We start from the raw sequence: 25,660 nt of genomic DNA on the forward strand, positions 1-25,660 counted from the left end.
GATCACTAGGGCCTAATAGCACTTAAGAGCCATTGCAGGTCCCTTTATATGGAATTGGGTCATAGAAGGCCCAATAACATATAATCATTATCCCTTGGGCCCAAAGATCATGTTAATGGACTTGCAAGGTCCAACAAGCATGATTTGAAACTTTCAAGCCCAAGTGTCGAATGTTTACTTGTCTTAGGTATCGCATATCTATTGGAGAGTTCGATTTAACGATTGTTGTTTTGTATCGACTCGAGACCGATCGATTTGTTTATAACGATATTTGGAGTTATACGTGTATCTGTCTTTTGATTTTTGTAAACCGTAGATTAATATTTTTGACTCAATATTCTATAAATAAAATAATTGGTTTAAAAATAGTGGTTTGACTTTTTCAGCCCCTTTCTTTTTATAAAATAACAAATGTAGTCCTTAATATAAAAGAAAAGTCATTTTAGGCCCTTAAAACATTTTCTTGACACTTTTGCATCATAGATTTTTTGAAATGATATTTTTAACTTGAAACTTATTTTTCTAACAGTTTCAGCCCTTCCAAAATAGTATTTTCCGGTTAAAGCCCAACTTTTTGCAATTTTTACACTTTTAACCCAAAATCCAAAAACTTTACGTTTTTGATCCTTTTTGGAAATGAAAACCATCTTTAACCCTTGAAATAGTTTTGTTACACTTTTTATCCCCTGTTTTGAAGAGCTTACTACTTCAGCCCTTTTAAATGTCATATTTTCACAATTTTGGGCTTATTGTGTCGAAAGCCCAAAATTTAGCCCATTAAGCTAATATTTACATTTTAACTCCTTTGAAGATCATAATGTTTAGAAAAGCAATTATTGTAAATGTTTTGACCCTTTAGACCTTTAAGAAAACGTGAAAGCAACTTTGAGCCCAACTTTTGTATATTTGACAATTTAAGCCCAAAAATGGGTTTTGTGGTGAAATATGTTTATCACAATCTTATAAGTTATTATTCTTGACTAGTTTAGTGTAAGATAACTTAGATCATGTTTGATTTCATTCTTATTTCATATTCAACACAAAAACACATAAAGTCACACATACGAGATTTCTTCCCTTTTGTTTACATATTCAACTCAAAAACACATAAAGTCACACATACATGCATAAAATCATATATAGCATACACATACACATAAATCTACACATTTTACTTGTATTCTCCCCCATAAAACATATAAAAACCGAAAAGAGAGGGGTATGAAGCTCACCTTGATTTGTGGATTCGGTTTTTTGAAGAGAGAAATGAAGAAGATTCGATCCTAGCAAGCCTTCTTGGAAGATCTCGAACTTAGAGGCTTCTAAGATGGTGATCATGAGTTTGAATAGATTAGGAAGAGGTTTTTGATGAAATGAAGTTGTTAGATCATATATTAAACATCAACTTACCTTAGATGATGAATTTTGTGGAAAATCCTCTTTGTAAAGCTCTTTAATCTCGAAAGTTTTGAAGGAGAAGTGAGAAGATGTTCTTGAAGACTTAGAGAGAGTTTTAAGTGTTTTGTGTGTGTGTGTGTGTTTTCCCTTGCTCTCGGCTGAGGATAGATAAGAGAGAGAAGAGAGAGTGTTGAAGTGACCATGCATGGGAACATGAGAAGAGTGCATGGATACCCCATGTACAATTGTGAGGTGGCACCAAAAGTCAACTCCTCCCCTTTCTTTTGTAGTTGGGCCGAGAGAGAGTAGGAAGAATAGAATGTTTGGGCCTTTTGTGTTTAAACCTATATCGTGGAGCCTAAGTTAATGATTTTCGGCCCATTGGCCCTTTTAGGGTAATTCACGACCCAAAATTCATCAAAGTATGAGTTTTATGGCCCATTAGGGCTATTTAGTTTTGTTATGGCCCAGTAAGGTCTATTAGTGTATTTTATTTCATTATAGGCCCAATCGGCCCAAAATGTGAAAATAAAAAAAAGTGGGTCCAAATTAGAGCCAATATAAGAGTTCTAAGCCTAAAGTGGTCAAATTGGAAGCTTATTGGTCCATTAGGCCCAATAAGGAAATCCTAGTCCAAAATGGACTTAAACCGGGATTTTTAGGGTTTCCAATAATTTATTGACTATTTGATGTGCTTGTATAAGGTGTTTGATTGAAGTTTTGTTGTTATTTTGTTATTATTGAATAAACATCATACATACTTTCACATTGTTGGTTTACAGTTGGTATAATTGTTGTTGTTACAAAACATCAAAATTCCTGGTTGTGACAATTAACCCCACATGGCACATCGCGACTCTACTCGACGAGTTGGAGCACCGACTCGTTGAGTAGCTCAATAGTCCTCGAAATAGATAAATAAATAAATAACAATATACCTGGAAGTCCACATGTTACACGTTCCTACTTGACGAATAAGGGCATTCAACCCATCGAGTCGACCTTTTAAAAATGGAAATATAAGACTGTAAAATTTGTATTTGAAAGTCGGGGTGTTACAATATAGCATTCTCGTGTGTATATATATATATATATATATATATATATATATATATATATATATATATATATATATATATATGCTTGTTCAAACTCACAAGCTTAGTTGAACTCAACATCAAAATCTCGGGCTCAAACTCTTTTAATAAACGAGCCTCAAGTTGAGCTTGAGCTCGGTGTTCAGGCTCATTTAACTCGAGCTCGTGTCAAATTTTTTAATGAGTCGATCTTGAATAGCTCACAAGTAGCACTACTCACCTACCCATAATTATAGATGTTGTAAGATAGTAAAAATTATATGCATGTTTGATTCTAAGGGGTGTTTGGATTAGATTTTTAGCTTATTGCTTATAGCTTATTTGTGGTGGGAATAAGCAATAGACAATAAGTATGGGGAGAAATGCTTATTAAAATTAGCTTATTTAGCCTAATAAACTGGATTTTATCCAAACACTTAAATTAGCTTATTGTGGAAATAAACAATAAACATTTCTTTTTTTTCATATCCAAAGACACCCTAAAATAAAGATTAGAATAGCTTGGCTTAAAGTAAAATAACTTTTACATAATTTGGCATTTTAAGTTTTTAACCACTATTATTTTCTATTTTCTGGCGGCGGGGCCGTTTCGTGATTTAACTCCAGAACTCAAATAATACCAAAATCCAAGCCTTTTCCCCTTGTACGATGAACACATTGCAGTGAGTGAAACTAGAAGCGGCCATCAATCAGATATACCCATACATATATGTTAGATTGCTGAAACTCCCTAATAGTAATAGTAATAGTATGATATAATGGTGTTTAAAGGTAGATTTTTCTCTTCAAAGAAATCATCCGGCACTTCAAGCCCCGAGGGATCCAACAGTCCTCGATCTATCGGTTCTAACTCAAATTCTCCCATCAGATCCGAAAAGAAGAAACCCAAGTCGGCAACTAAAGAAGATCATCATCGGCCGATCGGTGGCAGTTCTTCGTTCCGTCAAACTCAAGTCAAAGATGGCTCAACTTCAACTTCAACTTCAACTTCAACTTCAAACCTAAAGCACCAGAATCAGACCAGGAAAGACGTAACAGTAGGCACTGAATCAAAGATTCATGCTCAGACTCAGATTCCAGTCAGCACAAGACCTAGCTCTGGAGCAGCATCAACATCATCCAAGTCGACGCGGGAATCTGCGGCGGAAGTTCCGCCGACGGTTTCCCCAATATTGGCGTCTTCACTTGGTCTGAATCGGATCAAGACCAGATCGGGGCCGCTGCCGCGAGAGAGCTTTCTGGGGTTCAATAGAGATAGTAATAATAACAATGCTAATAGCAAAATGTCTTCGCTTGGGGCCAGTAACCTTTCTAAAGCAAAAAACAGCGCAGGTGGTGATGAGGGTAGCTTCAAAAAGATGGGGATTACTGCTGATAAGAAAAAGATACCTTCTTCTTTCGAAACTGTTGATCGGGGTTCATGGGCCGACAATGTCAGCGCTTCAAATGCCACCACTAAAAGCTTGCTTTCAAGAGATCAGACCCCCAATGTTTTAGGCCGTTCGCCACTACGAAATGTAGAATCTTCGTCAGAAGCTGGTACGATTTGGATAACTTTTCATGATGTGTTTTTTTTTTTTTTTTCTTTTTCTTTAATCATCTATGGTGTTTCCCTTTTATGCTTAGGTTTTAGATAATAGACACACCAAATGGTTAGCTTAGTGAGAGTACTCTGCCTATGTTCCCCCTCCGACCAAAAAATTGAATTTTGGCTTTAATCATCCGAACCTAAAACTTTCCAAATTATAAGATCGCATACATTCCATATCTAATACATTTATATGGCTAACTGAGTCATGGAACTACTCTAAACTAAGAAACAAATTGTTTTTAGGAATGCCTCAACTTCAGACAGGTAGCTGTAAATAGTTAAGTTAGTTATCATGTTATGCGGATATGTATTATTTGTTAGGGCAAAACTTGTAATTTCTAGTACATCTGATGGCCTGTGGCCATTCTAGTTGTTAGAGGTACTTGCTTTAAAGCATATGATAGTTTTATATGTTTGAGCATTTGTTGAAATGCTGATAAGTCTAGCTTTCTGATTGTTTGAATCAATTATGATGATAGGTCGTCTGAAGTCAAGGGGATACTCTGGAGGGTTGAGGAGCTCAGAGATCTGTACACCGGAGATGAAGGTAATAAATAATGTTACTTAATTGAACATTATCTTAGTTAGTTAGTTGTTTATGGTAGCTGAAACATTATATATTTGTGTGTTTGTAGACATCATATGATTGTGAGAACCCTAAGGAATCTGAATCACCCCGGTTTCAAGCCATACTCCGGGTTACAAGTGCTCCTAGAAAGAGATATCCGGCTGACATCAAAAGTTTTTCCCATGAATTGAACTCAAAAGGCGTAAGACCTTTCCCACTTTGGAAGCCTCGAGGTTTAAATAACGTAGAGGTAGGCTTATTATCTTGTATATTTGTGTTAAACTTAAGATAAATAGATGATTGATTTAAATTTAATTTATGTGATGGGGAGCAGGAGGTTTTGTCGATGATACGGGGTAAGTTTGACAAAGCAAAGGAAGAAGTAGATGCTGATCTTCATATATTTGCTGGAGATTTGCTTGGCATTCTAGAAAAGAATGCAGAGAGTCAACCGCAATGGCAGGAAACCCTAGAGGACTTACTGGTGTTGGCTCAGAGGTGTGCCATGACATCTCCTGGAGAGTTTTGGTTGCAGTGCGAGGGGATTGTTCAAGAACTGGACGACAGACGCCAAGAGCTCCCCATGGGTATCTTGAAACAGCTTCACACCCGAATGCTCTTCATCCTCACAAGATGCACAAGGCTCCTGCAGTTCCATAAAGAAAGCGGATTGGCTGAAGATGAACTTGTTCTTCAGCTCCGTCAATCCCTTCATTCAGCAGATAAACGTATTCCTCCGAGACCCTCAAAACCAGCACCAAGAAAATCTTTCAGTCAGGAACAGCACGGGATGCTGGAACCCAAGAAACAAATTCAACATCCTGCACATGCTACTGCATCTCCGCCTACTGTAGAAATACCTAAAAACCTGGACGCCGGTAGAGACCGAATGGCTTCTTGGAAGAAATTCCCATCTCCTGGACCTGGACCAAAAAGCCCCCAAGAAGAAGTTGTGGTCAAGGAACAGACTGATACAAAGTTGGATGCTATTGTTGAGAGGAGGGTAGCTGCTGAAAAAGATGTGGATGTGGATCTGACTACCACTACCACCACCATGAAGCTATCGCCTGTTAAAGATTCACATGCACAATCACAATCACAATCAAGTACGCCTTTTAAGCATCAGCATCGAGTTTCGTGGGGGTGGGGGGATCAACCGAATATCTCTGATGAAACTTCCATCATTTGTCGGATTTGTGAAGAGGAGGTTCCGACTTTACACGTGGAAGAACATTCTAGAATCTGTGCGATTGCTGATCGTTGCGATCAGACGGGTATACGTGTGGATGAACGGCTTGTAAGGGTTGCTGAAACCCTAGAGAAGTTGATGGAGTTGATTTCACAAAAGGATAATAGAAGTCCAGACGCTGCTAAAGCAAGTCCAAGTGTTACCGAAGACTGTGATTTCATGTCCCCTAAGCTTAGTGATTGGTCACGTAGAGGTTCAGAAGACATGCTTGATTGTTTTCCTGATCAAGGTGATAATTCTGTATCAATGGATGATCTTAAAGCTCACCCCTCCATGTCATGTAGGACCCGCTTTGGTCCTAAATCTGATCAAGGAATGACCACATCATCTGCTGGCAGCATGACTCCTAGGTCGCCATTGATGACACCAAAAACCAGCCAGATAGACTTGTTGTTGGCAGGGAAGGGTGCCTATTCTGAACATGATGACCTTCCACAGGTAGGTGATACTGTGATAGGTTAGGTAGTTCTTGTTTCGTATGAGATATAGTCACTGACATTGAAATCTTTTTAGATGAATGAGCTTGCTGATATTGCTCGATGTGCTGGCAATACGCCATTGGATGATGACCGGTCTCTGTCGTATCTGCTGACGTGTCTTGATGACTTGAGAGTCGTGATCGACCGGAGAAAGTTTGATGCCCTGACCGTCGAGACATTTGGAGCACGCATAGAGAAGCTTATTCGGTGATAACATTAACATTTTTATAATAAACATGTTTTTATGAGGTGTTTGTTAAATCATAAATGTTAACTGTTAACTGTTACAAGCAGGGAGAAGTATTTGCAGCTGTGCGAAATGGTTGATGATGAAAAAGTTGACATCTCAAGCACGGTTATCGATGAGGATGCTCCATTGGAGGATGATGTGGTACGGAGCTTGAGAACCAGCCCCATACATTCCGGAAATAAGGACCGCACTTCCATCGATGACTTTGAGATTATAAAACCGATTAGCCGTGGAGCATTTGGGCGTGTCTTTTTAGCCAAAAAGAGAACCACAGGAGATCTTTTCGCTATAAAGGTAGTTCACTCTTTCATTCATTCGTTTGTTTATTATATATGATATATTTATATTTATGGATTTTTGGCAGGTTCTTAAGAAAGCTGACATGATCCGGAAGAATGCGGTTGAGAGTATATTGGCAGAGCGTGATATTTTGATATCAGTCCGCAATCCGTTTGTGGTAATAATATATAATTTTTTTTGGTCTTTCTTTAGAAAATATAATCAAATATAAATACTTAAAATTGTGACAGGTCCGTTTTTTTTATTCTTTTACTTGTCGCGAAAATTTGTACCTTGTCATGGAATACTTGAATGGCGGTGATTTATATTCGTTGTTGAGAAACTTAGGCTGCTTGGATGAAGATGTTGCTCGTATATACATTGCAGAAGTGGTATGTTTTTTTTTGTGTATATTTTATTTTCATTTCATTTCTTATCAAGACATCTTACCTTGAAAAATCTACCCAATGCCAATTATATGATATGAACTGGCTAAAAGAAAGTACAATTATAGGTCTACAATTCAACAAGTACTAAAATCAATTTCTGCCCTAACACCTAAGTCGGTAGGTTGTTATGAAAGAATAGATAGACATTAGACAATAAAAACAACACTAAGCCCCCTACAATCTAACACCCTTTGATGGTTTTAAATAACAAAATCCTTCCATAATGCAAGTTTGTATCATTACTTGCAATTTTTTCTTTTGTGGAGGATATCGCTATAAATATAATTGGGTAGAATAGATTTTTCAAAGTAGGATGCTAATGGACAGACAAATGAATGAATGTAAGTTTGTTGAGTTTTGATATATTGTGCACTGCAGGTGCTTGCTTTGGAGTATCTACATTCTCTGCGTGTGGTTCACCGTGATCTAAAACCGGATAATTTATTGATTGCACATGATGGTCATATTAAGGTAGTCATGTTATAACTAGCTTCTGGGTTTTGGTTTTGGTTATAAACATACAAAAATATGTATTCAGTAAGCATGCTTGGATAATTGTTTTGTGTTTTGTGAGCAGTTAACAGATTTTGGGCTGTCAAAGGTTGGTCTAATTAACAGTACAGACGATTTATCTGGTCCAGCAGTGAGCGGCACATCACTATTGGGTGATAACGAGTCTCAGTCATCTCTATCATCTCCATCTCCATCTCTATCTCTATCTGCCACTGAGACTCAACAAGAAAGACGCAAAAACCGCTCTGCTGTTGGAACTCCAGACTATTTGGCACCCGAAATTCTTCTGGGAACTGGACATGGTTTTTTCACAACTAACTTGATATAATAATGACACCAATTGCTTATAAAATCTCATGCATGAAAATGTTTTATTTAAATATCTTTCAGGGACATCAGCGGATTGGTGGTCTGTTGGTGTAATACTATTTGAGCTGATTGTTGGCATTCCTCCTTTCAATGCAGAGCACCCTCAGGTGGGTTGGGGTTGGGGTTCTACTTTCACTTGTTTGTTAGTTGCTGTCATCTTATCTTTTCTTCATTGTTTTTTTCAGATGATATTTGACAACATTCTCAACCGTAACATACCCTGGCCTGCAGTGCCTGATGAAATGAGCCCTGATGCCCAGGATCTCATTGATCAGTAAGAGAAACTTTTTAGTTATCATCTTTAAAATTTAAATACATTTTTTCTGAATTCAATCATTGTGCACTGCAGATTACTGACAGAAGATCCTAACCAGAGACTTGGAGCGAGGGGAGCAACCGAGGTCTGCTTTCTTCTTTTTCTTGATCAACATTAATCATTGTGAACAGGAAGCTGAATAATCTGATAAATGCAGGTGAAACAGCATCCGTATTTTAGGGATATTAACTGGGATACCCTTGCCAGGCAAAAGGTGCATGAACTATAAAACTTTGTTTGATCTGATTCTGATCATATAAAAGAAAGTAGAAGTAATTATATTTTGTGTCAGGCTGCATTTGTGCCTTCATCGGAGAGTGCACTGGACACAAGTTATTTCACAAGTAGGTACACATGGAATAACTCAGAGCAGGTATATGCAGCAAGTGAAACAGAGGATTCTAGTGACGATGGAAGCATGAGTGGTAGCAGTAGCTGCCTAAGCAATCGTAATGATGAAGTGGTTAGTAGTTAGATTTTATTGATAAAAATGATTTGAAACTTTCAACTTTGTATGATTTTCTTTCTGTTTTGTTTTGGTCTCAGGCTGATGATTTTGGGGGTCTTGCTGAACTTGAATCCGGAACTTCTGTCAACTATTCTTTTAGTAATTTCTCCTTCAAGGTATGCTGTATGCCTCGCCTTTACAACTTATTTATTATGTGAATTCTAGTCAAATGAATAAAATTAAACACTTTAGCCAAACAGTATTTGTTTATGTGATTAGTTAATGTACTTTAGTTTTTACCCATAATAGCATAGCAGTGTACTTACATTCCTTTACCAATTCTTTTATAAAATGATGTACAGAGAGATAAATGTTACTCATAGCTACCCTCTAGATTCAGATTACTATGCATAACTAATACACGCCAGCTTGGACTGTAGGAAGAGAAATCTAGGAGTTGGTAATTGTTTTGTGAAGATATCCGTAATCTGATCATTTGTGGATATGAATTATACACGAAGACTTCCCCTTTCCCGAACAACATTTTCTCACTTTCACATGCTTTTTTACGAGCATGAAAGATATAGGATTGACAGAGAGGTAAGTGTCACACCATAAATTGGGAGTTGAGGACACCAAGTTCATTTGGAGCCAAGTAAGTTTAGCTACTCTGTTGCTCCATGTAGACGGTTTGTTTGCGAGTAGTGAAGCATGGTTCAACGCTTAACAAATCCGTTTTGCTGACTAATGTGAAGACAAGAATAGATCTTTGGTGAACAAGAGGTGACAAAGTTTGAAAGTGTTGTAGTCATTTGATTTTCGAGCTAGTAGAAATATCCACATCTACTAAGAATGATAATCAACACATAACATAAAGTGATATGGCCATCAGAATATATTAAATCTAATATTTTATGGCTTTGAAACGGGTAGTTTGCACAATCGACCCATTAGACAAGAGGTGCAAAAAATGGATAATGGTTGTTTGTAACAGGAAGTGAAAATCTAAATAACAAAGAATGTAAAAGACGCTGATGTGGATGACTACGATGCTTGTGCCAGACAATAGAGGATGCACGAGCAGCATTGGGGTTACATGTAGGGTAGTGTGTGTAGATTCATCATTCAAAAAAAAAAAAAAAAAGTGGAATGAAATTAAAAAATATACATGATTTTCAAGACAAGTTTTTCGAAGAGAGAAGATTTTTGGTGTATTCGGATGTATGGAATATTAGAGAGATGAAAGGTGTTGTGTGGTGAGGGAGGAACAAATAGGTATGAGAGTGATCCATGCTTTCATGGTTGGTTGGTTGCTCCGAGGCACGAGTGTCAACAACATTGGCATTGAGACTGGTATAAATGATAGAGGAGTCAAACGATTGCAAGTGCCATAAAATAATGTGTTTTCCTTGTTACTAAATAAATGGGTTGTTGATACTTGATAGCCATAGGAAGCTTTAGAGGTACCAATTGAAAGCCAGCCAATAGGACGGACCAGACCAGACCAGACCAAGATTAAGATTGTTGCTCGTGGCGTGGAAATGAGTAGGGCGTGTAGTTCACTATTTAATTTATCACGCAATGAATTGATGGTAGATATGATACTGTTGAGTAGGTGTGAGGTGTTTAGATGGACAGGGAATTGTTCCATCAAAACAACACAGTCGAATAACTTGTCTGCAGTAGCCATACTTGGTAAGTGCAAATGCAAACTTGTGGGAGTTATGATGGCACAACAGTAAATACTAGATTTTTTTAGGGTAGGTAAACCTTAGACTATGGCACCATAATAAACCACAGTATCTTGTATATTGATTGCATAATATGATATGTATACAGAGATCTCTATACCTAGACATAAATTTACGTATATGTCTCTAGATTAAGATAATTATAAACATAACTGAACTAGTTACTAGCCACATTTTTGTATATTTTTTACCCCTGATTTCAGTATATAACCTAAAAGTTGTGAAATGTACCATAATAGCAAACTTACTTGCATTTCCTTACACATAATAGCAACATGCTTATGATTCCTTACTGATAGTAGCAATGTACGTAAATCTTTTTATGAATAGTAGCAACATGTAACAACAAAGTACATTGCCCATCAACATGTTGCTAGCAAATGTAAAATACGTTACTATTATGGGGATAAAAACTGTAAATACATTGTAATTACTTACTTATTAATGTACTTATTATGTTGCTGTGATATATATATATATTGCTTTCATTGTATGTTGATGTTAATAATTAACATGAAGATGGTTTGCTGTGTTTGGTTCAGAATCTTTCGCAACTAGCATCAATCAACTATGATTTACTGAGTAAAGGGTTGAAAGAGGATCCACATCCACATACAAATCCTAATTTATAAGCATGATCTCCTCCAGCTCCAGTTAAAAGACACACACGGAAAGAAAAAGTAAAAAAAAATGTTTGTTGTTGTTGTCAGATAGATAGATAGATCACAGATGGCAGATGAATATGAAAGTGGAGTCATCAGCTGCACATGTTTACTGTATGTACATCCTCTCTTGTCTGTAAATTTTTAATCTGTATGCGCCTTTCTCTCTCTCTCTCTCTCATATATATATATATATATATATATATATATATATATATATATATATATATATATATATATATATATATATATATCTTTTGCATTTTGTTTTAATGGGACGGGACTCAACAGGCTATCTAGGGTTATTTTTGCTGATGTGGATGTGGAGGGCATTCACGTCTTTTGCACAAATGCAATACAACCTGTTTTGTTCTGTCCTATCTAAAAAACGGGGCCCATTAGTTTCACGGAATGATGTGATGTTGCCTTCTTTTTTGTTGCAGATGTACTACAAGTCAAGTAGCTGTTAATGGAAATCACATGACATGATGATGATGATGATGATGATGGGTGGAATAAGATAAAATGTTGATCATCAATCCACTTTTTAGTTCCTACACTTGATTTTGATGATGACGACTGTCGTTGACTCACTCACAAAGTAAGTGAAGTTGTCAAAATTGGCATTCCATCCCATCCTATTGGATTAGATTGGAATCGAATCGAATCCAGTATCGTCATGATTTGTTAGTGATTGTTTTTCCCAGCCAGCTACCCAGAATTGTTGTAAATGTTGTTATGTATGTATGTATGTTCATAATTTAATGAATGTTTTTTTATGACTTGTTGCAAGAGGTCAATCTGCCATATTGATATTGTCATTGGGTTGCTTCTGTTAGTTACATTACATGACTACATGAGACTGAGGAATTGGAGTAGAGTTTCAAAGGAAATTTGGACTTGCTATCTCATTCCCAACTGGTTGCAGTTGATTAATAATATAACTCTTTAACTTGCATGCAATAATATTATTCCTTTGAGGTTAAATAATTTCTAATACACAAATAATAAAGCTCTTTAAAATATTGCAATAATTTGTTATTGTTGCTCAAGTAAGTCTCTTTTCTATTTGGCACGATCTATGTGTCGTTTTTTCCTTTCTACCACCATTGCATTGTATCACTCTATTGATTCAAGGTAAATTTCATCTTTAACAGCTGTTAACTTAATTTCAAAATCTAGGGTCAATTTGAAAAGAAAAAAAAAATACATTTGCAGAAAAATGGTCAAAATCGGCATAGCAAGAAATCAGAAAGCACTCTAAACTTTTCTTCAGGGTGTTATTTTGTCTGGAAATCCTTATTCGGGTTTAGAGAAAACAATCATAAAGAATTTCTTGTCTACTATTGAGATAGATAGATGAAATTGAAACCAAAGACATCTTTTTGGAGAAAATTAAAACACCATCATTATTTGACCAATTTATAAATTAGGTTATTGATATAAATGAAAGGTTATATATAAGAACACCTTATTAATTATTGTGCTACATATGATGCCATGCTGGAACCTAAAGAAAATCAGTCATAAGGAATAAATATGTAAAAAACAAAGATTTATTTTGCAATTAAAAAATATTAAAGATTAAATGTGTAAAAACTAAAAATTTAACCAAGAATAACCAGTTATAAGAATTGAATGTGTACGAAACAAGTTAAAAGACTTAATTTAAAAAAAAAAACAATAAAGACTAAACGTATACAAAATAAGAACTATATTACATTTCCAATAAAATAATCAGTGCTACTTTAATATCCATCTAACAATTTAATTTTATGAGTGTGAAATGTTATTTCCACCAAAAAAAGAAGAAAACAAATAATTCTTTCAAAGTGACAATAACAAGCCTCAAGACAAGAGATTAAATTATGCATCACAAGACACAACAGGGCTGCCATGAAGTTATATCATCGAAGAGAAGAGAGCATGATCTAACAAAACTTGGAATGGCATGTCACTTTAAATAAAATATATCATCAAACCGAGAGTTCCTCAAATTGAAAAACACCTTTTTCTGATTTGAGTTTTATAACAACGAATTCATAAAATCTGAAATTGAACCAACACCCACCTTACCTTGCTGACTATGCAAAAAATTTGTATGAAAAAAGTAGGGTCCTACCATTCACAAACTTTTTGAACAATAAAATTACATCATGAAATTCCAGACCCAAACTGCATGCATATGCAATATGTTGTTGTGGATGCAGAAGGACATTAAGTTTGAGGATCAGAAGGAGGAGGAGGAGGAGGAGAAGGGCAGACGACATTTTTGACGACTGTGAAGTACAAGTTGAAATCTGCATTTAATTTAGAGCAGGAAGCCTCTATCCACTTTTCTGCTACATTTGTGGGCAAACTGTCCAGGCTCTCCCTTTCCCTTTCTTCAATTGCAGGCCGTATTTCATCATACACAGAATCAAGCATCACACTCGCTTCACTTCTTATATCCTGCATGCAATAAATATATTGAATTATTTATTTATATATTTATTTATGAAATTAAATAAGGGATCCATTGCTACCTCGCATTTTATGAGTTGATCTTGTACTTTTTTTGAAGCAAAGAGTTGTGCAACACGTTTTCCATTCACCGGTTTCCTGCCCGAAGCCTTTTGCTTTCGGTTTGGGCTGCGTTTACCTGCCCGCTTTGCAGGCCCGTTGTTAAAATCCCCAGAAACCACCATATCACCACCACCACGCTTAATGTTACCACCTGAAAAATTGGTCTTGTGTTTATATCCAAAACCATTGTTGTTGTTGTTAACCTCGCTTCTTCTCACCGTTACTACTGAAGGGGGTTCTTCTGTAGTAACCTTGTTCACCTTTTCTGAAGGCTCTTCATCTTCAGCAGAATCATACAGAGGGAACTCATCAACTGTATATCTGAACTCATGGAAAACAATACCAAATCCCAAATGTTTTTATCAACTTCATGTAAATAAATAAAAAAAAAAAAAACATGTATATATATACAAACTAACCGACCTGTCATCGCCATCTTCCCAGACATGATTATGCTCCTGAAGTGAATAGAACGGATTAAAAAATGAGGAATCGAAAAAGTTTGCAAAACATATTTACCTGGAAACCCTGAGACTTTGCACCAAGAAAAATAGAACAGTTTGGGGCCCCACACAAACACCGCACGTTAACACCACCATACCATTCAAAATTATAGTTATATGCAAGTTCAGTTCCAACAGAAATGTCTTGTTTTGCAAAAATCCCAACCCGAGTTTCCCCTGAAACCGTCCACTTTCTAGTCTCACAATTTGGTTGGCTGCAGAAAGAATATAAAGTTACTTACTTAATCCACAAATGGGAATGGAAATGGAAATTAATATTTAATCCTTACCAGGAATGGTTTATAAATCTACCAAGGCTTCCTTTCCTTGTGGCATCAATAAAGTAGCTGCCATTAAGAGAAATTATATATGCATCCCTTAATCCTGCATAAAAAATTAAATATGCAATGCCAATAAATAACTATATATACATATGTTTTTTCGTCATTACCACCCACACACATTCTAACCTTGAGCTTCATAAGTTTGGGATCTGGCCTTTGCTTCGTCTGAAGATATTACTTCTCCACAATATTCAATAATGAACTGTCCAGCCTACTCAATAAATAAGTCATACCAACGTAAACAAACATCTAAAAGATAGAAGCAGTGCATATATAATGTATATGATAAAAAAAATATATATTAAACCTTGATATTTTCATCAGCTAAAAGACCCCATCCACGACCCTCCGTCTTGAATAACTTTGTCTTTGCATATTCACATTTTTGAAACCTCTGTAAATGGTGACACATTAAAACTGATTCACAAAAATCTAGTCCTTTTATGCAAGACCATGAATACATTTCTAATAATATAAAAATTATAATGTACCTGGTTGTTGCAATAGGTGCCACAAGGGCAATATCCAGGGGTGCATTCTGTGTTGGTTAATACATTCAAACACCTCTCTCCACATGCAAGCTCGGTCTTACCAGGATCCAATTTGCATTCACACACAACAATATCCTCATCTTTTTTCTTTATCTGTCTACAAAGTACAAACACATACATTACAACTTCAAACCTACCCCAAACCAAACACACAGGCACAGCTCAAGTCTAGAAATCTCTATTTACAACTTAAAACTTCTGACACCACAACTTTCAACTGAAGACTACAAGGGCATAACAGCAGAACAAAAGGAGACGCATTGTGTATGTGACTTTCAACTCAGAAACCCATATCCACCATCATTGCACTGCTCACATTTACTTGCTGACATGTTCAAGACAGTGAAAGGGGTGGTTTTTGTGGGAAAAGGGTATAAGAGTGACTGGAGTAAGATGATTATAGGGATTTAGGGAGTTGGCATTGCTGTAATGAGGAAGATTACATTTTGGGGTCAATATCATCTTCCTACTAAACTCTAAACTCTCTTTTGTTCCAAAAATCATAAGACAAAACCAACAATATATGACCAAGCACAACAGAAAGAAGTTAAGGAAGACAGAGTGAGGCTAATTTCCCAGAGATGCACAAAAAGAGAAAAACAAGACAACTTAGGATCAAGCAAAAAAAAAGTTAGGCTAACATAATGCATTCTCGTAAATGCAGAAATGACCAAAAAGCATATTCATCAAGTATTATAAAAAAATTCAGTGGACAGACTAATTAATTTATCATTAATCATAATGAATGGGAGCAAGAAATAACATACTTCCGGCCTGAACGTTCATTTCGAGTAATATGTGTGAATGGAGCCACTCCTTCAGGTAACTGAGCATTAAACAAAATGTTCATAGTGTTAATATAGGATTATCAGAAATATGATAAATTTGTATCATACAAGTGTCAAATGCATGCAAACCTCCTCAGACAACCATTAATAATGTAAACTACATATGTGATATGTCTTTAATGTTAAGCCTTGAGGAGCATAGTTATATTACTGTTAATGTTATTACAAACGTATCAACATAACATAGACATGGGTAATCATATTTCAATAGCAATACATTGAAAAGTGCAATTTTAGATAGCATCTGGATGGAGGTTAGCTTAGATCAGTACTAAGTCAAATAAAGTAAACAGATCAGAATGAAATTATAGCATCAACCAAGCCCACTCTCTAACTCTCACATGCATTTTGTAGGTCAACTGACCAATAGACCTGTATGGATACAAGCAAATCTAGACAGTATGATATAAAGTAAGGCCCATTATCAAATTAGCCTTTTTCTCACTGCAAACTCACAGGAACTTTTGCTTTCAAAATCCTGGTAAATGTATATAGTTAATTAAAGATCTTGTGTCATATTAACATGTAAGTTTGAGTGTAACCAATAAGAATATTGGGACAAAAATTATGCATCAAGTTTATGGATTTTTATTTCTATCGACAACAACAGCATTAGCATCCAATCAAAAATGAAACCCCAAGATCTTCACTTTTAGAACAAATCGTCCGCATCAATTGATCAAGATCACTTACCATTTATCAAAAACCAAATCTTTCTAATCTTTCTTTCCTCATACAAGGAAAGTAAAATAAACACATATAAGGGAACAAAGATATAGGGATCAACAAAATTTTCGCTAACCGAAGGAGATACTCGTGTCAAGTAAATTTTGCAAATGGATTGATCGGTATAAAAAATCAAAGAAACATATCGAAAGAAAAAACCCTACTAAAAGTAAAAGATTTGTGAAGATACATAAGTAGGGATCTTAAATCGACAACACATGTGCTATGGAGCCAACAAACCTTCTTATTTCCAGCAAGGTTGCGGTTTGCTCTTTTTCCCAGATATGAACATTGGGAATGTCTATCTGTTTGTTCACCCGTCTCCATCAATCAACACACAGATGGTTAGGGTTTTGTGTCAATGAGTGTAAGACTCCAAATGATTCTCTCCCGACAATAAATAATCCCAATCTACTCTTTCTTTAAATCTCTATCTAGAATTAATATGGAGAGTGAGCCTAGTAAGGGAGATTTGGGAGTGGAATGACACTATTTGGGCTTGTGAACTTTGAGCCAAATTGGAAATAGGCCTATAAAGTTCATATTCCTGAGAGAGGGCCCATAAACCTCATGATAAATTGTATTTAGACCTACACCCCTCAACTTCCCCTGTTTTCCAACTAAAAGAGTGCAAAATGCTCGTTTAGCACTCGATGAGGTCACATGAATTCAACTTGTATTTTATAAATAAAGAACATAAATGTTATTCCTTTCATCAACTTCATCTCGAAGAACAAAAGAGCCAAATAGAAAATAAAAGATCACGTATATCTTCCATACATATAAGTCCTATTGTATCTATCCACCTCCAATTTCATCAACAGCTTTTTCAAGAAATGTGAGGAGTTCTTCAAAACTCCAAAACACCCTTATGATTTTGGATTTGTTTATCTAAAGAATGTTCCAAATTAACACATGGTGAAACTCAATAGTTCTTAACTTGACAAAACCAAAGGAAAAAACTTGTATGCATCCACTTAAAACCAACAGCATAGCATTAGAAATCATTAAAAGTTTGGACAATAAAATATTAGTTAGATAGTCCAAATGTTCCAAAGTATGGTTCTACAAGTTCAATGTTCTAGTGTAAAGCACATAATACCAACCAGTTAATTGTCTTTTAACCTAAAAACATGTAAGAGTCAGTCAAAGCTTGCATCTTGATTTATATGGTAAAAGAATACCAATTTGCTTGTTGCTACTTGATAAGAAATTAATCCATTCTCTAAACCTACTAGTCCCGGAAACTGATATCCATCTAAAACTTGGCACCTTCGATTCTCTTTTCTCCATGAAAACAACCACGTTTAGGGTAAAAAGAACACTATGTGTGAGTTGCCAATCTTAAAGTGGAATATAAGCCGAAAGTTGTTTGCTTCCGAAACATTAACAGAAAGCTAATTAAGAAGCCATAAGAAGCCCAAAATCCAAAAGCCACTAAATTTGACCAATAACTCACAAATCAACGAAGACCGGTTTCGAATACCTACATGGATTCTGTTGAATTCGAGCTCCATTTCCGCCACATAGAAAAAATCGGACACTTGCTCTAGGGTTTGATATTACAACTTCTAAAACAACAAAAAAGGAGATTAAGATACATAAAATTCGAAAAATCTAGCACATGTTGATCTGTTTTTTGAGATAAGTTTTGAAAAAATGCAAGTTTTACCTCATGCTTCTTCTCTAACACGAGGATGTGATGGGTGATGAGGATTTTGCTGATCTTCGTCAGTGGCTACGCATTTATCTGAGAGAAGGAAAATGTTGCTTGCTGTTGCAAAATCTTTGGCGCTGCGATTCAAGTGTGTGCTTCCGTCCTTTGGATTTCCGATTAGCCCCTGAAGTTTGTCTTCCATTACAAAAATAGGGTTAATCAGGACATATATGATAAAAGGGTTAAGTTAAACGTAGTTTTAATTAATTGATAATCAAAGTTTTAAGAGGGTTATATTAAGTTATTTAAGTTTAAAATTATAAAAGTTATTCAACTTTTTTTTATTTATTTACTTCAGATTTACTCAATTCTATAAATAATTTTTAATTTAACTGACCATTTGAAATATAAAAATATTTGAAAAAAAAAATACCATAATTTTTAAAAGAAAAAAAATTACAATTTTTTTATTTACCAATGTTGTAAATATCCGCCTAGGCGCTAGGTGCTCTGCAACTGATTACGATTAGGGGTGCTAGGCGGAAATTGGTCAATATCGGTTAAACTCGGACTAGACGGTCCTTGGCGGAAAGATTTTAAAAAATTCAAATTTTCAAATATTACACCAAAATTTTCAAAATTTTAAATTTCAAATATTATACCAAATATTTCAAAAATTCAAAATTTAAAAATTTTAAATTTTCAAATACTATTTTTTCTTAGGATATATTAAGTTTTAAAATAGTTTTATTAGTAATTTATGGTCCCCAATTAATCATCCGATTAATCCCCGTCAAACCGATTAATCGTTTGATCCCAGTCGACCGCCGAACGATTTTTACAACCTTGTTATTTACAAAATAGTTAAAAACTTGTTTTACATTAAAAAAAAAAATACTTTCATACAACTTTTTTTACCAAATTTCTCGACAAGTTGCCTACTTCCGGCGAGGAATATTCTGGCAACTTATTTTCCGACGATCGTTTCAACACTATTTTCGGACTTCTCTCCTTAGTCTTATGATTTTTGCACGTGATCATCATTGTGAGTTTTACAGTCCATTTTTCTTAAATTTTATACGTAAGAGGGAGAATACATGTAAAAATGTTTACAAACTTATGCTTGCAAACCTAGGAACTTATGCTTACGAACTTATGAAGTTATGCTTACGAACTTATGCGTGTGAACTTATGAACTTATGCTTACAAACATATGAACTTGTGCTTACGAACTTATGCTTGTGAACTTATGAACTTAAGTTTACGAACTTATGAACTTATGCTTGCGAACTTATGAACTTGTGATCTTATGGACTTATACATATAAACTTATGGAACTTATAACTCAATGGTTACATGAAACACATTCATTAGCTAAGTGTGATGAAGTCGAAAGACACATGCGATACTTAGAAGTACTCTAACTTATAATTGTTAATCTTACTGATCGAGATAATTATGTATAAATCTATATGGGTTGAGAGTCTCGCCTATAGTTGCTAGCTATAACCTTGACAAATAGGTCATAATGAGTGATAATTGTCTTTAATTATAGTGATGTCAATGAAGCATCGAACAAGGCACACCACTTAGTCATAACGAACTTGGTTATAGGGACTTTTCATAACATTGAAGTGTGATTAATTCATTGGTAATATATATGTTGAAAAACTATTTATGGTTGAAAGTACCATGATTCAAATACTTAATATATATTAACTTACCAACTTTATGTTGAATTTCTTCAAATAATATGTATTTTAAGGGAAATAAGAGTAGGAAGCTTACGCCTATGGATAAGTCTTGGAGTCATAGTCTTATTTAGATATAACCTATTGTTAGAGGCATGTTTATGTAATATTAAATGTTGTAACTCTAGACAAGCACCTTATTAATTCTTTTTTAGTAATGAGATTCCCCATTCTATGTTATTTGTTGTGCTTGTTATATGTAATCAGTCATTGTGATCCATGACATCGCCTCACTGCATGGCGATTTCCCTGGCGGTCGGGGGTGTGACATAAGAGCTTAATGTTTCATGTGCTTAACAGGTAAACCCATGGAAGTATTAAAGCTTCAATTAGGGGGATAGTATCATGCACGGTTTTGGAAATATTTATGGGTGGTACCGCTGGTACCCCCAAGGAGCAGTTCCTTATTCAACGGTTTAATAGTTGTGGGTTGAATGGGTTTAATAAGCGGCTTCACTAACCCGATCCTCATTTTCAATTCAAGCAATAATCACTTGTGCATCATGCATCAAAACTTGTACCAAAACAATTTTATATGTTTTTTTAATTATTTTCTAAATTAGTTTGTATATTTTTAATATTATGTAAATTAGTTTTGTATAATTTTATATTAGTTTGTATTTATTTCAAAATAAAAAAAATTAAGTGGGTTGAGTGAGTTGGGAAAGATTGGATTTCCATGTGTTGTGGGTTGAGAAAGATGGAAGAGAGATGAGAGAGAAATGCTGATGTGGCGCTGATATGACAGTGAGTTGAATGGGTTGGGAGGGTAGGACTCCCTCTACCCTTAAGCCATAAAGTCTTCAAACTTCCCAAAACATCAGTTATTACTTAATGAACTTACTTCCTACTAAAAAAAACTTCCAATCATCTCAATGAAACCTTGTTTACCTCATTAATACATTGATTTAAAGATTGAAGGTGATTTTCAAAAGTTACTTAGTTAAAAACATATATCCAATTTCAATGAGTCATTTGGGTTACAATTCATTTCATAAAATCCTATTTCAAAGTAGGTCATCATCCATAAAAACCACATGTTAAAAGTTGAACGTCACCAATGATTCAATTGATCAGTCTCAATGAGTCATTTCACTTATTTAAACCACAACTAAGACCCATTAGTAAAGAAGCATCAAACTTATCAATCATCCATAAACTCCATAACAATCTAATGGATGTAGATTCATATGGGATTTTGTGGATTAGATGCTAAAAAAATTGAACAAACACATAAGATTCATAATTATACTAACATTATTATCTTTGAATTGAGTTTCTAAACCCTAGATCGACATAAGGCAAAGGAGGGGAAGAACCACAACCTCTTAAGCTCCAATTCCACTTCTAACACCAAATCTTAGCTTTTTCTTCAAATGATTCACTCAGAATCTTCAAACTTCATGGAAATCGACACTCCATGGTTTTCTCCCAACTTTAGATCGATCTCAGCTCAACTGAGGAGAAAACTCAACTAGTTCATGTCTAATACTTAATTTATACATTTGGTCCTTCATGTTTATACATTTTACATTTAGCACCAATATAACTAGTTATTTCGGTTATTATGGTCCCTTCCCACTATATAACATAATATTTAGGTAATTTTTAACTATTTGGGTCAACTATCTAGGTCAAATCTATATTTTACCAATTTGTCAAGTTTAGTTTATTTTCACAAATTTTTACTTAATCATATTTTATTTTATGCTTCCTTTTATTGTTATTATTGTTTTTCTCTTAGATTATTGACTATTTTATTTATTTTATCTTTATATCTTTTACACATTATTTATTTATTTATTATTTTGCCAAAATTTAACTTTTGTACTAAAAATAGTTAAAATACTAGCTCTACACATGAATGTTATTTATTTATTAATATATATATATATATATATATATATATATATATATATATATATATATATATATATATATATATATAAAGTTATGAAGTAAAGTAACAGTTTTGATTTATGACTTTTGTCACTCATGTTTTGACTTCTGGTCTATTTTGGTCCATTTACTTTTATTATTATATACATATAAATCCTTTGTAAATTTTGGACCTTACACTTTCGTTTATTTCCTCTGGCTCCCTTACTTTCATTCTTCATCTGTTACACTTTTGTCGGGTTTTTTTTTTTAATTCCTTTTTCTTTCCTGCTTACTCATCAACGTTTCATGGCGTGGTTCACTTTTAAATCTTCCACGTGTATTTTATGTAATTAGTTGCTTTTTAGTCTCTTATCTTATTCATCGACTTTATCCACTGCCATCGACTTAATTGTCTTCATCGTTCCACTCTCTTCTCTTATTCACAATCTCTTCCACCGATTTTCACCACAAGCATCGCCCCTGTTCGACTCAGGATTAAAACCACCTCACTGCCGATTGTACCTTTCGGTTCATCTCTGTTTCTTCTCTACACTGTCATCCATCCATCTGCAATGTTTATCCTCTAATCCGCAACCCAGTTTTCCAACTACCACGCCTCCCCATCCCCCGATTTGAAGTTGTCGCCGTGTGGTCCATCGATTTGGAAGCCCTGATCAATTGACAATTAGTGTCATTTTACTCAATACCGATTGCTTCATTTCTTTCTACCACGTCCCTCTTTCTACTGACTCCAATTACACCGCCCCCTTTGCCTATGTACACACAACGATTGTCAGTCCGCCAGACGAAGTGGTTTTGAAGCCCCATTCAGTTATGGTTTCATTTTCAGCAGGTATATCTTTATGTTTCTCTCACGATATTTTTGCATCTGCTTATAGATTCCTGGTCCAACATCGATATATTTGTTTGCACTCATACACACATAAACACGAATAAATGAAGGCTGGTTTTTGGTTCCTTCATTGTTTTTTTTAGAGTTTCAGCTATAATCTACATAAAAAACACCCTCCAACTGTTTGACAAAATATCCAAATGAAATGTGGTCAACACTGGTTGTGGTTGAAAAGATAAATGGTCATGCTACCAACTTTTTTTTTTATTTTAAATTTGTTTTTTTTTTCATGGATATTAACCAAGGATTTGTTTTAATGCTTCATTTGATTTGATTGTATATTTATTTGATTTTCCAAAGAGAAAAAAGCCATAATTGGTATTGTATTTTTTTACCTGTTAGTTTTAATATCTTGAGCTTCATTTGCAAATGTGATTATTTTAAGATACCAATCGAATGACCGAAACGTTAATGCTACATAATTCATTTTTGATGTTGTATATTTGTTTAGCTCTAGGAAAGTAAGCATAAAACAACTTTAAAGTCTATAACTAATGATTTGTTGGATTATGTTTCATTTGACAGAAAAGTTTTGCATCATCTGGTGGGTATGATCTTTAATTACAAATACTGCAACAATTTGTTGCAGAGGACTGAAGGTAAAGCATATTATTATAATTTTAGATTTAAATGTAGTCCATTGATCAATTATTATTATTATACTGCCTAAAGGTTATATTTAACTCTTTTCTAGGAAGGGTATTATTGTCCATTTTGAAAATAAAGAAAAATTGGAAATTGAGGAGAAGTTAAAGAATGAGAAAGTGAAAAAAGAGAAAGATGTTAAAGATATGGGTTCTCCAAACAAAAGAGAGTAGTAAAGTATGTGATTTTAACTTATGTATTGGTTCTATTAATTAAGTATATTGAAAATTAAGGAAAATTGCAATAAATAATGTATTTTACCATTTCTGTCACAGTTTCGTTCCTCTTCAATTTCACTGGATTCTCTCTTGGATTATGATGATAATGATATTGAAGAATCAACATTTGAGTTGGGTGGCTTTATACAATTATTATTATTATTATTATTATTATTATTATTATTATTATTATTATTATTATTATTATTTTATGATTATCTCATCAAATTATTTATAGATAAAATAAAATAGTTCTTTGATTACACTCTTGATTTACATTACGGTTGTCATTATTTGTTGAAACATTAAATGTTTAAGTATCAAATGGGTTCAAGGTTTTTACATTTGTACACGTTCATTAAAATCAATATTGATTAACGATGCATTAATTTTTATTCTCATTTTCTTATTTATTTTGTTGTTTTTGTATTACAAAACTTACTAATCAAATTTGTGGCCAAAAGAAACCAAAAAAAGACACCGTAAGTTACACCTGATTTCTAATTGACCTTTCATTCTCCCTTACTTTACATGTATAGTAAAAATCGAGTTGCTGACATTAAGGTAAGTGAACTAATGATATTCCGGTTCCATTACTGGCATTTATCGGAATAAATGAAGTATAATGAAATATTGAAATTCGTTTTTTTTTAGGTTGAAGATATTAGCATAATAATGGGGTTTCAGAATGGTGTATCTGATCATACCCATTACAAAATCATAACACATGCAAACTCAACATTTTACCATTAAATATTTAAATAAAAACTCAAAATCATACATTTATGAGTTTTTTTTTTTCTTTTCTACCAGACAATTTATAACGACCGAAATTTCGAAACAATTAAAACTTTTCAAAAACAATCTATTTTAATAACGTTGTTACAAAAAGGTTTTCAATACATTATTTAACAGAGTATTTCTCAGGTCCATTTCATAAAACACCAACGCGAGGAACGGTACGATCATGCCTTTGCTTTGCCACAGCCTCCTGAAGAACCTGAAAAACATTAAACCACAACTGTAAGCCTGAAAGCTTAGTGAGATACCCCCAAAATACCAACCACATATATGCCCTTCCAGGCCACGACCTTCCGGTCCAAAACATATTGCCTTCCGTCCCATAACATATTGCCTTCCGGCCCATAACATAAAAAACATACATAACATAACAGAACATAGAACAACCATGCATACCGGGTTACACTCCAGACCAGACAACCGTGCACATAACATATAATCATATAACTATTCACAGTTAGCAACTCGATCAACAAATCACATAACATATCATTACCCTAACCAAGATACCAGCCTAGCCGATCACTAGCATAACATCACCCTACGACTCAGTCAACATAATAATTACGTACATACGCCTTTCCAGGCCATGACCTTCCGGTCCACATCGCATTGCCTTCCGGCCCACAACATGTAATGCCTTCCGGCCCATAACGTAACGCCTTCCGGCCCATATCCCGCAATATCATACAACAGACAATTACTCGGATTTCCATCCGATAAAAGGGTCAGCCTTGGTGCCTTAAACCCTATAGATATAGTGAGGATAACTCACCTCGAACTGCCGACTGAACAGATAACCCAAGCTGCTCCGATCCCTGATACGATCTCCGCCACT

At 34.7% G+C, this 25,660-nt stretch overlaps 2 protein-coding genes across 2 annotated transcripts; one reads left to right on the forward strand and one right to left on the reverse strand.

Annotated features, from left to right (window-relative positions):
- The first annotated feature begins 3,100 nt into the window (after positions 1-3,100).
- Positions 3,101-12,226, forward strand: LOC145011726 (putative serine/threonine protein kinase IREH1). Its single transcript, XM_078970456.1, has 18 exons — positions 3,101-4,034; positions 4,566-4,633; positions 4,722-4,904; positions 4,989-6,341; positions 6,417-6,589; positions 6,677-6,926; positions 6,997-7,089; positions 7,163-7,303; positions 7,739-7,831; positions 7,938-8,175; positions 8,264-8,349; positions 8,428-8,516; positions 8,592-8,643; positions 8,716-8,772; positions 8,851-9,021; positions 9,105-9,182; positions 11,300-11,533; positions 11,863-12,226. Exons 1-17 carry the CDS (start codon positions 3,254-3,256, stop codon positions 11,387-11,389), a joined length of 3,996 nt encoding a protein of 1,331 aa, XP_078826582.1. The 5' UTR covers positions 3,101-3,253; the 3' UTR covers positions 11,390-11,533; positions 11,863-12,226.
- Positions 12,227-13,358: 1,132 nt separating this feature from the next.
- On the reverse strand, positions 13,359-18,818 carry ASHH1 (SET domain group 26). The gene is made up of 11 exons (XM_078971150.1): positions 18,629-18,818; positions 18,447-18,527; positions 16,150-16,208; positions 15,323-15,479; positions 15,139-15,225; positions 14,958-15,042; positions 14,778-14,871; positions 14,504-14,702; positions 14,408-14,442; positions 13,945-14,305; positions 13,359-13,870 (listed from the first exon to the last, which is right to left on the reverse strand). Exons 2-11 carry the CDS (start codon positions 18,471-18,473, stop codon positions 13,637-13,639), a joined length of 1,338 nt encoding a protein of 445 aa, XP_078827276.1. The 5' UTR covers positions 18,474-18,527; positions 18,629-18,818; the 3' UTR covers positions 13,359-13,636.
- Positions 18,819-25,660: the final 6,842 nt, after the last annotated feature.

Source organism: Lactuca saligna, chromosome 8 (genome assembly GCF_052625555.1).
Source record: "Lactuca saligna cultivar CGN05327 chromosome 8, ASM5262555v1, whole genome shotgun sequence".
Lineage (NCBI taxonomy): Eukaryota > Viridiplantae > Streptophyta > Magnoliopsida > Asterales > Asteraceae > Lactuca > Lactuca saligna.

Coding starts and splice junctions, on each gene's coding strand:
- LOC145011726 (XM_078970456.1), top strand. CDS start 3,254: ATGGTGTTTAAAGGTAGATTTTTCTCTTCAAAGAAATCATCCGGCACT. Junction 4,905..4,988: donor GAGGTTTAAATAACGTAGAG/GTAGGCTTATTA, acceptor GATGGGGAGCAG/GAGGTTTTGTCGATGATACG. Junction 8,350..8,427: donor TCAATGCAGAGCACCCTCAG/GTGGGTTGGGGT, acceptor TGTTTTTTTCAG/ATGATATTTGACAACATTCT.
- ASHH1 (XM_078971150.1), bottom strand. CDS start 18,473: ATGGAGCTCGAATTCAACAGAATCCAT. Junction 14,872..14,957: donor CCAAACTTATGAAGCTCAAG/GTTAGAATGTGT, acceptor TTTTTTATGCAG/GATTAAGGGATGCATATATA. Junction 13,871..13,944: donor ATCAACTCATAAAATGCGAG/GTAGCAATGGAT, acceptor TATTGCATGCAG/GATATAAGAAGTGAAGCGAG.